General features: G+C 38.8%; 1 protein-coding gene across 2 annotated transcripts; it reads left to right on the forward strand.

The window, feature by feature from the left end:
• The first annotated feature begins 612 nt into the window (after window positions 1-612).
• On the forward strand, window positions 613-11,869 carry LOC120529786. 2 transcript variants are annotated; one of them, XM_039753921.1, is made up of 3 exons: window positions 613-951; window positions 5,382-5,889; window positions 10,620-11,869. In XM_039753921.1, exons 2-3 carry the CDS (start codon window positions 5,400-5,402, stop codon window positions 11,120-11,122), a joined length of 993 nt encoding a protein of 330 aa, XP_039609855.1. In that variant the 5' UTR covers window positions 613-951; window positions 5,382-5,399; the 3' UTR covers window positions 11,123-11,869. The 2 variants fall into 2 exon arrangements, with proteins under 2 accessions (XP_039609855.1, XP_039609854.1); XM_039753920.1 differs by lacking the exon at window positions 613-951 and adding an exon at window positions 1,303-1,694.
• Window positions 11,870-13,653: the final 1,784 nt, after the last annotated feature.

A 13,653-nucleotide genomic window follows, 5' to 3' on the forward strand; every position in this document is an offset into this window, starting at 1 on the left:
CTTCAATCTAAGGATTATTCTATTGACAGGCACAGTATAAATTACGGACATTACATTTTCTACAACTTATAAGGTGGTTAAACTGGATCTCTGTTGCCTTCCGTGGTCAGGGCATATGCTGCCTATGTAAGGGCCTATGGTGCCCTCTAGTGGTCATGACGCTTTACTACATCCCTCTGAATAGATCGCCATATTTTATGTTTGTAAGAAATAAGTAACTGTGGTGGGCTGGCGCCCTGTCCGGGGTTTGTTTCCTGTCTTGCGCCCTGTGTTGGCTGGTATTGGCTCCAGCAGACCCCCGTGACCCTGTAGTTAGGATGTAGCGTGTTGGATAATGGATGGATGGAAGAAATAAGTAAAGACACTGAAGCCGCGGATTTCTTTTAAAACTTTATTTTCCTTTCTACTAAATATTTGTTTTCTTTTCCCCTAGTTTCTCTCTTTTTTCTTACCAGACCCAACTAATACATTTACCTTGTCCAAGTATAAAGATATCAGTTAAAAAATCAGAAAAAACTGAACTGAATTATATACAATAACAAAATTATTCGGCTAAATGTATTAAATCAAACTAGTATCCATATTATGTAAACTATATCTCTTACTTTTTATTTTGTTTAGAAAAAGTTGTCCGACCCGACCGGAGCACAAAGAAATGTTAATGTTGCGCGTATCAGCAGCGCCTGCAATATCTGCACTATGCACAGCACAATCTGTGGCAGTTTCATACACAGGGCAGACAGCGTGCCAGGCATCTCGTGCGACTTGTGGCCAACCTCCTCGTTACTTCTGAGCCGTGAGGTAGAGCCGTTTTAACATCGGTAGTTAGTCGCTGCCAGGACCAGGAATCAGGACTCACAACCTCGGTCTTCCGACGTTACGCACAACATGCCAGATTGACACATAACTGGGTCCCAGTCCCCTCATCCTCTTGAAGCGCGGCGCCATAAGGTGAGTGACGGCCGACCCGGGTGCAATCAGCGACTGAGTGAGCAACTCAGTGAGCGACTGAGTCCTGGCAGTCTCCTCCTGTCATCGCATCCGCCCGCTTGGCTTTTTGGTCGTGTTGGTAGGTGAGGTGAGAGAGTGAGCCGGAGGAAAGAAGGTCTGGCCCTGAAGCAGGGGCACTGTGGCCACTACACCAACAGGAATTATTAACCAATACACACTCCAGGGGACATTACGCAGGGACACATTTAGCACTAAACAAGTACAGTACCAACTGCCCTCACCCCCAGCCCCCCAAAATTCCCTGGTAGTGACGCAACAATTACCAGTAAGATCTTGATGGCACAAAATAAAAATGGAAGTTTTCCCGGATTACCCTAAAACTAACATGACCACCCTGGAACTGTTATCTTTCTTGCAATTTAAATGACATGTACATCCAGATACGTAGATGGGAATTGCAGCCTCTAGTCTCATATATAGCTTCTGCAAAGAGCAGCATCTTAAAACTGAAGCTCATAAAAATTACTTGGGAAATACAACTTTATTTGCACGGTCTCTTTAAGAAGATCGAAAACCTGTTCGCTTCCTGTCGACGCTGTTTTGCTTTCAGTATACGGACTTCACGGCTCGATCGCTTCAACCAATGCACATTAAAGATTTTACGCTACTTCCGCATTTACAAGGTTATTTAAGACTGCTTCTTTCCCCGTTCGGCTGGTTCAGCATCACAGTCTAATAAACAAGTAAGTGAATAAGTAAAGTACAGCACATTGTTTTGTCGCAATTATTTTAGTTCAGATGCTTCAGTTCTTTCTGTTTCATTTTCGTTACATTAGCCGACGTTGTCAGACCCAGTGGCGTAGCTTGTGGGCAAGGGGGGCACATCTGTCCCCGGGCGCAGCGTCCAGGGGGCGCCAAATTGATGTTACGAAATTTTAGAATGAAATGTTTTCCATTCTTAAATGCACTAAAAAGTAAATAATTGAACATTCGCATACTCAGTCCATCACTCCATCAGTATGAGGATATCTTTTTCCTCTGTTTTTCTCTCTTTCTGATTTCGCTTTATTGTACAATATGGGGAAGATGTATTTCCAAATCTGAGAGTTGGTCTTCAGATTTTACTGACTGTTGGAACCTCCATCGCCAGTTGTGAAAAATCTTTCAGTAAATTAAAACTTATCTAGTCTTACCTGAGATTATCCATGCCACAGGAAAGATTGCCAGCCTTGGCTTTGCTGAGTGTGAAGCGGGAGGTTACCGACAGCATACATTTAGATAAACTAATTGATAAATTTGCAGCAGCAAAAGCTAGGAAAATTTCTCTTTGAAGTTAATAATTACATTTAAATCATTATACATCAAACTATTTTGTTTTACTTTATACTAACTTCATTTTCAGGTTATTATATTATTATATCAAATGTAATGTTTGCAATGTTATATTTGAATAATATTTTAGAATAATTATATTTTCGAACTACCATTGTTGTCTTAATTATTTTACTTCGTTCTATCTTTATAAATTTAGCGAAACCTTGAAAATATACGCATAAAAGTGCTTTAAAAAATTAAAATATTTAAAAATTTAAAACTATTTAAAATAAAAAATATGATTTTTTTCTTAAAATACTATTATTTTAAATACATTTTTAAAATTGTCTTTCCCTTCCCCATTGCATTTTGGCAAACGGGAGGGGGCGGGAAATCTTCAGTTGTCCCCGGGTGCTGAAAACCCCAGCTACGCCTCTGGTCAGACCCATCCTCCAATGGCACTTTTCTGACTTTTACTGTAGCTGCGTTTGTCGAGGGTTTCCAAATAGTTCGAAATAGTTAAAAATGCAGCTACCAGACAAGCATTCCAGCACTAGTATGACTCGCCTTAAAAAGACTATAGTTCAAGTGTCTTCTTTTTTAAAGATTTTTGTGAAGTTCAAAGAAAACAGTTCACAAATACGAACGTATAGATAATACACACAAAAGAGGAAAAGGGAATCTTATGGTATTCTTCTTGGGGATTAGGCATCTGTTATATCTCTTAGGTTTCCATGTGTTATCTAACGTAAAGGACAGGAAACTACATGCCGTTAGTACCTCTCTGTTTAACCGTTTGTTTCTTTCTAGTTGTCTAACTTCAGTCTAAAGGCTATTGCCACGCCGGGCTAAATTGACCGTTATTCCATTTTATATAACGTGTAGGGGGCGGCACGGTGGCGTAGTGATAGCACTGCTACCTCGCAGTAAGAAGACCTGGGTGGAGTTTGCACGTTCTCCCCTTGTTTGCGTAGGTTTCCTCCGGGTGCTCCGGTTTCCTCCCACAGTCCAAAAACATGCAGGTTAGGTGTGTGTGTGCGCCATGCGGTGGGCTGGTGCCCTGCCCAGGGTTTGTTTCCTGCATTGCGCCCTGTGTTGGCTTGGATTGGCTTTGGCATACCCCCGTGACCCTGTAGTTAGGATATAGCGGGTTGGATAATGGATGGATGGAGTCCTGTCAAAATGTTTTGTGAACCTGAGCAGATCAACAATACTGAGGCCTTAACCTTTCTTTATTTTTAGTTATTGTGTGATTGACGCAGGTTGTTTATGTGTTGGGTCATTTTGTGTCTTAATATTGTTTGGTTGCTAATTAAGGAAAAAAGAAATAATTAAGGGGCCTGGGTCTTAAGTTGTGCATCAATTAAAATTAAAGCAAAGAGTTAATTAGCAAAGTCCAAAGACATGCAGGTTAGATGCATTGGCGATCCTAAATTGTCCCTAGTGTGTGTGTGCGCCTTGCGGTGTGCTGTCGCACTGCCCGTGGTTTATTCCTGCTTTGCGCCCTGTATTGGCTGGGATTGGCTCCAGCAGACCCCCGTGACCCTGTGTTAGGATATAGCAGGTTGGATAACGGATGGATGGACTGATGGTGTAGGGGTTTAAACTGAATCTTCCATTATCTTTGTTAGGATATTGACCTCCAGCTCTCACTGGAGAGGTTCTCACCCGAGTGTGAAGCGGCGGGGATGAGAGTCAGCACCTCTAAATCCGAGGCCATGGTTCTCAGCCGGAAAAGGGTGGAATGCTCTCTCAGTGTTGGGAGCAAATTACTGCCTCACGTGGAGGAGTTCAAGTATCTCGGGGTCTTGTTCGCAAGTGAGGGAAGAATGGAGCGGGAGGTTGAAAGACAGATCGGTGCGGCATCCGCAGTGATGCGGGCTGTGCAACGGTCTGTCGTGGTGAAGAGAGAGCTAAGCCAAAAGGCGGGACTGTCGATTTACCCGTCGATCAACGTTCCTACCCTCACCTATGGCCACGAGCTTTGGGTAGTGACCGAAAGAGCAAGATCGCGGATACAAGCGGCCAAAATGAGTTTTCTCCGCAGGGTGGCTGGACTTTCCCTTAGAGATAGGGTGAGGAGTTCAGTTATCCGGGAGATATATATATACAGTATATATATATATATATATATATAAAATCGGAAAGTTGAAAAAAGAAAGCAAGATCAAAAAGTGACAAAACCTCACAAAACTAGATTCAACTCCCACCTGAGAGAAAAAGAGGTGAACAATCACGGGAAAAAATATTTCTAGACTTTGTTCAGTTTTCACAAAACATAATACTGAATTTTTGGTTAATGCCTTATTTACTTCATGTATAGATTACTGTACATTTTGTCTGGCATCTCTAAAAATTGTGTCCATCATTTGCAAGTTATACAAAATTCTGCTGCTAGGATGATCACTTGTTCTAAGTCCACTGAAAGTATTATACCAATTCTTTTCCAAATTCATTGGCTCTCTGTCTACTAACATATACAATATAAAATACTGCGAGGGCAGTAAAAAAGTATAACATTGATGTTGTTCATTCAACATAAATTTTCTCTTTCAAGCAATTTAAGATTAGTCATTTAGTGTTATAGCTTGAAATATTTGGTTTCAGATCTCAATCAAAGTAAAAAAAAATGTTTGTACCAAATTTAAGTTATGGTGGAGGGAATAAACATAAAAATCCTATTTCAGTTAACCTGATATTTTAGGTTGTTCGTGTGCTGTGCGGGAAGGGCTGTTTGTATTTTCTTCCAGTCGAACTTTCCAAACTTTGTTCTTTGGGAGCCCGAGTTTTCTCTTACAGTGTTCCGCAACTCTGGAATTCTCTCTCTGCTCATATTTGTCAACTAGATTCAAATTAAAAACTATTCTTAAAACACTCCTTTTCAAAGTGGCATATCAAATATGATTTTATTATTTGTCAATGAATTTGTTGTAAGTTTCTTGTTTTCTTCTTGCTGTATTGCTGTTCATTTTCTTTATCTGTTTCAATTTATATTTTATTGTTGTTTAGTTTCTTGTAAGGTGACTTTGAGTGTTTAGAAAGGCACCCAATAAATAAAATGTATTATTATCATCATTACTGTAAGTAATTGATTGCATTTTTTCTTTCTGTTACAGCATACATATAGTGCTGTCATGGAGCTGACTGAAGATTACAAGCAGAAAATTGTGGACCAAGTAATTGATTCATTAAAAGGTGGTATTAGCACTACTATACAGCTCATGAGGGATATGCAAGCAGTTGACTGTGATCACATGAAAGGCAAGTCGCGGAAAATCAGAAAGTCCATTCTGAATGCAGAGAAACAATTCTCAAAGGCTGAATCGTCAGCCATGTGCCAAGTCAGAAAAGTTGATGACGAATGTTTAAACCTTATTTGTGAAAAGAATCAACTAGAAAATGAAGAAAAAGACAAAAAGGAGGTGTTATATTCATTGCAGAAGGACCTGGAACATTTAGAAGAGATGCTGAGAATTTCAAAAAAGAGTCTTAGTCAGGCACACAGTAGTCTGCAATCAGCTGAGCAAAGTGTTAATAAAGCCAGAAAGAGGGTGAGAGACGAGGAGCGAAACAGAAATATTGGCATTGGATTGATGTTTGTACCAATCGTTGGTACCTTTATTGGTGAGTATCTTATATTTCTCAAAACAGTTTTGGTCTGTGCTTGAACATGTTATGGTAGGAAGTGTCATACAACCAGAAAATATGTGTATTTTATTTTCTGGTCTACTAAACCCATTCTTGTTTGAAAGAGTATTTTGCCTATCTCTGCAACTCTGGACAACTTCAATGAAGGGCTAGATGTAAAAAGAATCACAGAGAAGAGATAAAGTGATAGCACTCCAAAGGACACCCAGTTTAATGCCCAGGTGGGCTGTCTGGGGGAGATAATGCCCTGAACACGTGTCCTATCTCGGCTCCTTCCACTTCAGAGACATCTTGGCAGGGTAAGGGTGCCGGATGTCCACCGCTATATATGTGTGTGTGTGTGTGTGTGTGTGTGTGTAATTTATAGTGATGAGCAGAGGAAGCCCTGTGAACCTTCTGCAGCTTCTTACCGACTGGGTCAAAAAATGATCTGAAGCTTCGAAAATAGTGATATCTGGTGGTTTGCAGAAATCATTACAGCCATGAGCTCAATACACCCTGTGGAGGAATCCCACATTCAAACCCATGCTGGTTGTATATTTTTAATAGGACTGGTGAACTAAAAACTTTAGAACACTTGGTGTGTTCATTTTGATCTTATGATAATGAAGTTGTTATTGAAATGCTACAGTAAATGCACATTTTAGTATGGGTGACAATTTTAGACAGATAGATGTGAAAGGTACTATAAGATAGATAGATAGATAGAACAGGCACTATAGGATAGATAGATAGATAGATAGATAGATAGATAGATAGATAGATAGATAGATAGATAGATAGATATGAAAGGCACTATAGGATAGATAGATAGATAAATAGAACAGGCACTATATAATAGATAGATAGATAGATAGATATGAAAGGCACTAATAGGATAGATAGATAGATAGATAGATAGATAGATAGGACAGGCACTATATAATAGATAGATAGATAATCTATCTATCTATCTATCTATTATATAGTGCCTGTTCTATCTATCTATCTATCTATCTATCTATCTATCTATCTATCTATCTATCTATCTATCTATCTATCTATCTATCTATCTATCTATCTATCTATCTATCTATCTATCTATCTATCTAATTTTTAAAATAACCTTTATTATGAACAATAACAAGAAAAATATCATCATATCAATATAAACAATCAAAGGCAAGAAACAAATTCCAGAATAAACAGATCAGGCAAAGATTAGACCACCACCACTCCCCATTACACTCCTGCTACTCCGCACATTTATAAGCACATATTATTGATGCCCACCAATGCTTTCTCTTGCCCACCACAATGAAATCAGAAATTTATTTTAAGCTCCCTTACATCAACTGAGCACAGCACTCCTTTAACCCCCCACACATTTTCATACACCCCCATTCTATCCATCTGTGTATAAAAAGCAAATTCCATTCCTATTCTTGAATAAACATTCAACTTAAAAATCAAACAAATATCTGTAGGTTCTGAACCACATTGACTTTTTTAAAATGGCCAGCTTTGTTTCACCTAATAGAATGTTGAACAGTTGCATCCTGCATTGTGTTTTCTTATTATATTTAATTCCAAAAATGAACAGGACTTCATTAAAAGTTCCAATCAAATTGGTACACAAAACTTCAAAGAGTCTGAAAAATGCCCCCAGTCGATTACAATACAAAAACAAATGAGAAATCGCTTCTTTTTGTCCACAGAAAATGCAAGAACCATCTTCTGCTTCTTTAATTATTTATGAAAAAGAGTTGGTGGCAATGATCCCATGCCCAATACTCCACTGCAAGTCTGCAGTTGTTTTGTTGCTTGGTGGCTTGCAGAGCTCCCTCCACGCAGGCCCCTTGTGCCCTTCCACTTCCAGCTTCTCCCTCCATGGAGTGTCCAGCACAGACACCAATGCAGTGAAGTGAATCACCTTGATGCAGTGCTCATAAAGCTCTCTCTTGAACAGAGAATCAAAGCCCACCACTATACCTTTAGTCAACTGAACAACTGAATGGTCCACATTGGACCATTGAATGGTCTCAAAGTAATGAGAGGTCCACAGTTGGGCAAACATTCAACTTACTACCATTGGAGCTGATGGAGTCAATGAGCAAATGGTAGTCTTTAGCTACCGAGAAGAGAAAGTGCTGAAGCATCCTGACTGACTTTACTTTAAGAAGAGAGGCCAAGACTTCAGCATCAATGAATGACTTTGTAGTGGCATCAAAAATCTGTGCCAGTCTCAGTACCTGGTTCTTAATAAGAACTGAAACAAAGCTGGCACTGTGCAAGAGGGGGCATGAAAAGACAGAGTTAAAAATTAAAGGTTCATTTTGTAGCCACCCGGTTGTATTAAAATTCCTCTTAACCACCAAGTGCCAAGTTAATAGGACACCTCTGTAAAATTTTGGCAACACAGAAAGGTCCATTTTTTGTAAATTTATAACCAAAAGTGCTTCATCATAGAGATAGATAGATAGATAGATAGATAGATAGATAGAACTTTATTTGTCCACAGGGGGAAATTTGGCTTTTTACAGAACCTCTTTAAATAAAGAAATACATTAATAGGTAGATAAATAAATAAACACACTTTGGTTAGAACACACACCAGAATGACTATAAAGCAAGAAATTTTAAAAGGAAGAAAATGTCTGACTCTGCAGTCCCAGTCACAGTGAGGCGCTATTCTAATGTATTGCTGTTGGTGTAATGGAGGCCTAGTCACATTTCTTGACACAATCCTGCTGAATAATTTGTAAGCTAAAGTCCTCAGTGTTAGTGTGTCACAGAGAGGATATGCAGCATTGTTCACAATGGCACTCACTTTGTCTTCACTATAACCTTTGCTGTATATATATATATATATATATATATATATATATATATATATATATATATATATATATATATATATATATATATATATATATATATATATATATATATATATATATATATATATATATATATATATATATATATATATATATATACACAGTTGTGCTTGAAAGTTTGTGAACCCTTTAGAATTGTCTATATTTCTGCATAAATATAAAGTCCTAAAAGTAGATAAAGAGAAACCAGTTAAAGAAATAAGACAAAAATATTGTACTTCGTCATTTATTTATTGAGGAAAATGATTGAATATTACATATTTGTGAGTGGGAGAAGTATGTGAACCTCTAGGATTAGCAGTTAGTTTGAAGGTGAAATTCGAGTCCGGTGTTTTCAATCAATGGGATGCCAATCAGGTGTGAGTGGGCACCCTGTGTTATTTAAAGAACAGGATCTATCAAAGTCTGCTCTTCACAACAAATGTTTGTGGAAGTGTATCATGGCACGAACAAAGGAGATTTCTGAGGTTCTCACAAAAAGAGTTGTTGATTCTCATCAGGCTGGAAAAGGTTACAAAACCATCTCTAAAGAGTTTGGACTCCACCAATCCACAGTCAGACAGATTGTGTACAAATGGAGGAAATTCAAGACCATTGTGACCCTCCCCAGGAGTGGTCGACCAACAAAGATCACTCCAAGAGCAAGGCATGTAATAGTCGGTGAGGTCACAAAGGACCCCAGGGTAACTTCTAAGCAACTGAAGGCCTCTCTCACATTGGCTAATGTTCATGTTCATAAATCCACTATCAGGAGAACACTGAACAACAATGGTGTGCATGGCAGGGTTGCAAGGAGAAAGCCACTGCTCTCCAAAAAAAACATTGCTGCTCGTCTGCAGTTTGCTAAAGATCACGTGGACAAACCAGAAGGCTATTAGAAGAATGTTTTGTGGACGGATGAGACCAAAATAGAACTTTTTGGTTTAAATGAAAAACGTTATGTTTGGAGAAAGGAAAACACTGCATTCCAGCAAAAGAACCTTATCCCATCTGTAAAACATGGTGGTGGTAGTATCATGGTTTGGGCCTGTTCTGCTGCATCAGGGCCAGGACTTCTTGCCTTCATTGATGGAGCAGTGAATTCTGAATTATATAAGAGAATTCAAAAGGAAAATGTCAGGATATCTGTCCATGAACTCAATCTCAGGAGAAGGTGGGTCATGCAGCAAGACAACGACCCTAAGCACACAAGTCATTCTACCAAAGAATGGTTACAGAAGAATAAAGTTAATTTATTTGGAATGGCCAAGTCAAAGTCCTGACCTTAATCCAATCGAAATGTTGTGGAAGGACCTGAAGCGAGCAGTTCATGTGAGGAAACCCACCAACATTCCAGAGTTGAAGCTGTTCTGTACGGAGGAATGGGCAAAAATTCCTCTAAGCCGGTGTGCAGGAATGAGCAAAAGTTACCGGAAACATTTAGCTGCAGTTATTGGGGGGTCACACCAGATACTGAAAGCAAAGGTTCACATACTTTTGCAAATCACAAATATGTAATATTCGATCATTTTCCTTAATAAATAAATGAGCAAGTATAATATTTTTGTCTCATTTGTTTAACTGGTTTCTCTTTATCTACTTATAGGACTTGAGTGAAAATCTGATGATGTTTTAGGTCATATTTATGCAGAAATATAGAAAATTCTAAAGGGTTCACAAAGTTTCAAGCACTACTGTGTGTATATATGTATATATAGATTTATATTTTATTTGTTCCACAAGATACATTACATAAAATGACAATCAAACTTAAGTCTCAGTAAAATAAAATCAATAGATTTTCATACAGAAAAAAATGTAACAACTTTTTTGTACATTCATTTTCAGGAGCAGCAATGATTATTGCTGCTGAGAATGCAAAAAACGATGCTGAGTATGCCGCCAGAGTTGCACAGGAGAATGTAGATAGTTGTAAAAGCAATATCGCTACGAATGAAGGAAACATCCAGGATTGCACAAAAAAAGTGGACAGCCAGAGAAATGACATTGATTCAATCAACAGATGTCTGCGGGACATTTCAAGTAAGCTGGAGAGCCTCTCGCGGATGCGCCTGGAGATGGGCGAGGTTCAGAAGAAGCTAAAGGACGCCACCTTCTTCCTGAGCACCTTGGCTGGAAAGATGCAGGCAGCCAAATTCCAAACAAAAACTTTAATTTTCTTTGATCCGTTAATTAATATTTTAGATGACATTGCCCAGTATCTGTGCAAGCAAAAGTACCTGGAACTCTTCCAGCAGCATATTGAGCCAATGATCAAGCAGCTGAAAAATGAGAATACCCGTCTGAAAAGTATCTGCAAGAATGACAGTGATGCTATCCAATTTTATTAAGAAAAAATATAATGATTTAATGATGTAAAGCATGTTTTATATTTGATATAATGTTTTTTAACTGTAATACTAATGTGACTGTAAAGCAAAATAGTTGTAAAAAAAAAACTTGCAAGATAAGCTTGTTTTTAAGTCATGTACTGCTTGAATGCATATTTAAAAAAAAAAAAAAGTGTTATTTATACATCTCTTTTGTTGCAGATGGAGTTTTAAAATGTTTGTATATGTCAATGTGACAGGTGGGACCTAATTATTAGTCACACCTGATTTTAATTAATGAAATGGTATGAGACCAGCATGGAGAGGAGCAGACAGAGATTGTGTTGCCTGGTCAATGGGTAAGATGTTTTAAAATGGGGTTTTAACTTTTCATTCTAATTAATTCACATGCTAATTATTAGTTTTTTCTTTTAGTTTGTCAGCTGCTGCTTTGTGGCTGTTTTACTATTTTAAAGACTGTTTTTCATTATTATTACTGCCAGTAATGTTTATATGTTAACCTTCAAACTAATGTAAGGTTGTGCTTGGGAGAAGGAATCGGGAATCAGTGGTTTGCTTATTTTATTTTTCACAAGTGTGTGTTTTTTTGATTATTTCTTTTAGTCACTGATATATAGAAGGTTCACTGGTATAGTATTTGTTTTCTGTAGGTTTTTTTTGTTGTTCTCACATTGTTGTTTGTTATGAGATTCCCCATGCAAATCATTATCGTTGTTATAACTGGCTGTAATAAATAATTGTATTTTATTTTCCTGTTTAGATAGATAGATAGATAGATAGATAGATACTTTATTAATCCCCAAGGGGAAATTCCCATACTCCAGCAGCAGCATACTGATAAAAAACAATATTAAATTAAAGAGTGATAAAAATGCAGGTTTAACAGACAATAACTTTGTATAATGTTACCGTTTACCCCCTGGGTGCAATTGAAGAGTCACATAGTGTGGGGTCTCCTCAGTCTGTCAGTGGAGCAGGACGGTGACAGCAGTCTGTCACTGAAGCTGCTCCTCTGTCTGGAGATGATCCTGTTCAGTGGATGCAGTGGATTCTCCATGATTGACAGGAGCCTGCTCATTGCCCGTCACTCTGCCACAGATGTCAAACTGTCCAGCTCCGTGCCTACAGTAGAGCCTGCCTTCCTCACCAGTTTTCCCAGGCGTGAGGCGTCCCTCTTCTTTATGCTGCCTCCCCAGCACACCACTGCGTAGAAGAGGGCACTCCCACAACGTCTGATAGAACATCTGCAGCATCTTATTGCAGATGTTGAAGGATGCCAGCCTTCTAAGGAAGTATAGTCGGCTCTGTCCTCTCTTACACAGAGCATCAGTATTTTTGTATACTATATATTTAAAGGATAGAATTTTTACCTAGCTTAGTAGATTCTCCCTAAAAAAAAAACTCTCTATTATATAAAAAATCCTGGGACGAGACAAAACTTTTTTTTAAGAGATTTTTTCAAGTCCCGCAAGACAAGACTTTGGCCATGAGATTTTGTCAAGTCCCGCCCTCTTCTCGACCATTTTCAAACACGCCTACGGTCCTCTCATTCGTGTGAAAGCTTTTGTCAGACACAGTTCCTGCGCTCTGATCTCTTATAAATTTTTACGTTTTCCTCATTTAAAGTCATTTATGAAAAGTCCACAGTTTCATCCTTTAAAGAAGCTTTTCTGGACAGTATTTTTAGACATGCAATCTATTTGTTTCCTTTGATGTAGTGGTTGGGCGTATGCGCGTTTAGCTGAACCCACCACACGACAAACCACCCTGATTGTGGTCTGAGTTCAGCCGCGCAATGGGTGACACCTCAGCGCCACACTGAAGACTGTGAGGTTTTTTGGAGTGGCTGGAGTGCCAAACTTGCCATCAACCCACAAGTATGTTGGAGGACCTGCTTTCAGGGCTGGATGCAGATTAACATCATACCCAGGATGGAGCAATTTGCAGGTTAAGGGCTTAATGGAGTAGAGTCACTTCTGGCATTTTATGGGATTCTAACTGGCAACCTTCTGATTACCAGGGCAAATCCCTACCCTCAGAGATACCACTCCGCCCCTCATCACTGGGTATGACAAAAAAACAGGAGAAAGCCCAATGCAAAGTACACACAGACAAGAACGTACAACGTACATGTTTGGTTGAAGTGGGAGCTCTAAGTTGTTCCAGTACAAGTGTGTGTGTGTGTGTAAGTGTTTGCTCTATGAAGGATGAACACCCTATCCAGTACTGGTTAGTACATTGCGTCAGACTGCTCCAGAATATGTTATGGCCATTTTGACCTTGAAATGTCTATAACAGGATTTGTTAATGGATGGACAGGACAATTGCAGCTTTTCAATGTGGAAGACCCTGTAGCAGAGAAATGAAATTCATGGAACGACCTATAAAGTTGAGTGGTAGCTCTGAAGTTAAGGATTTGTGCAGATATCTGGAAGGTTGCTGGTTCAAAAACTGTTACTGCCAGAGGAGATCATACTCTGTTGGGCCCTTGTGCAAAACCCTTAACCTCAAAATTGCTCCAGTGGGGCGCT

Source organism: Polypterus senegalus, chromosome 5 (assembly GCF_016835505.1).
Source record: "Polypterus senegalus isolate Bchr_013 chromosome 5, ASM1683550v1, whole genome shotgun sequence".
Taxonomy (NCBI): Eukaryota; Metazoa; Chordata; class Cladistia; order Polypteriformes; family Polypteridae; genus Polypterus; species Polypterus senegalus.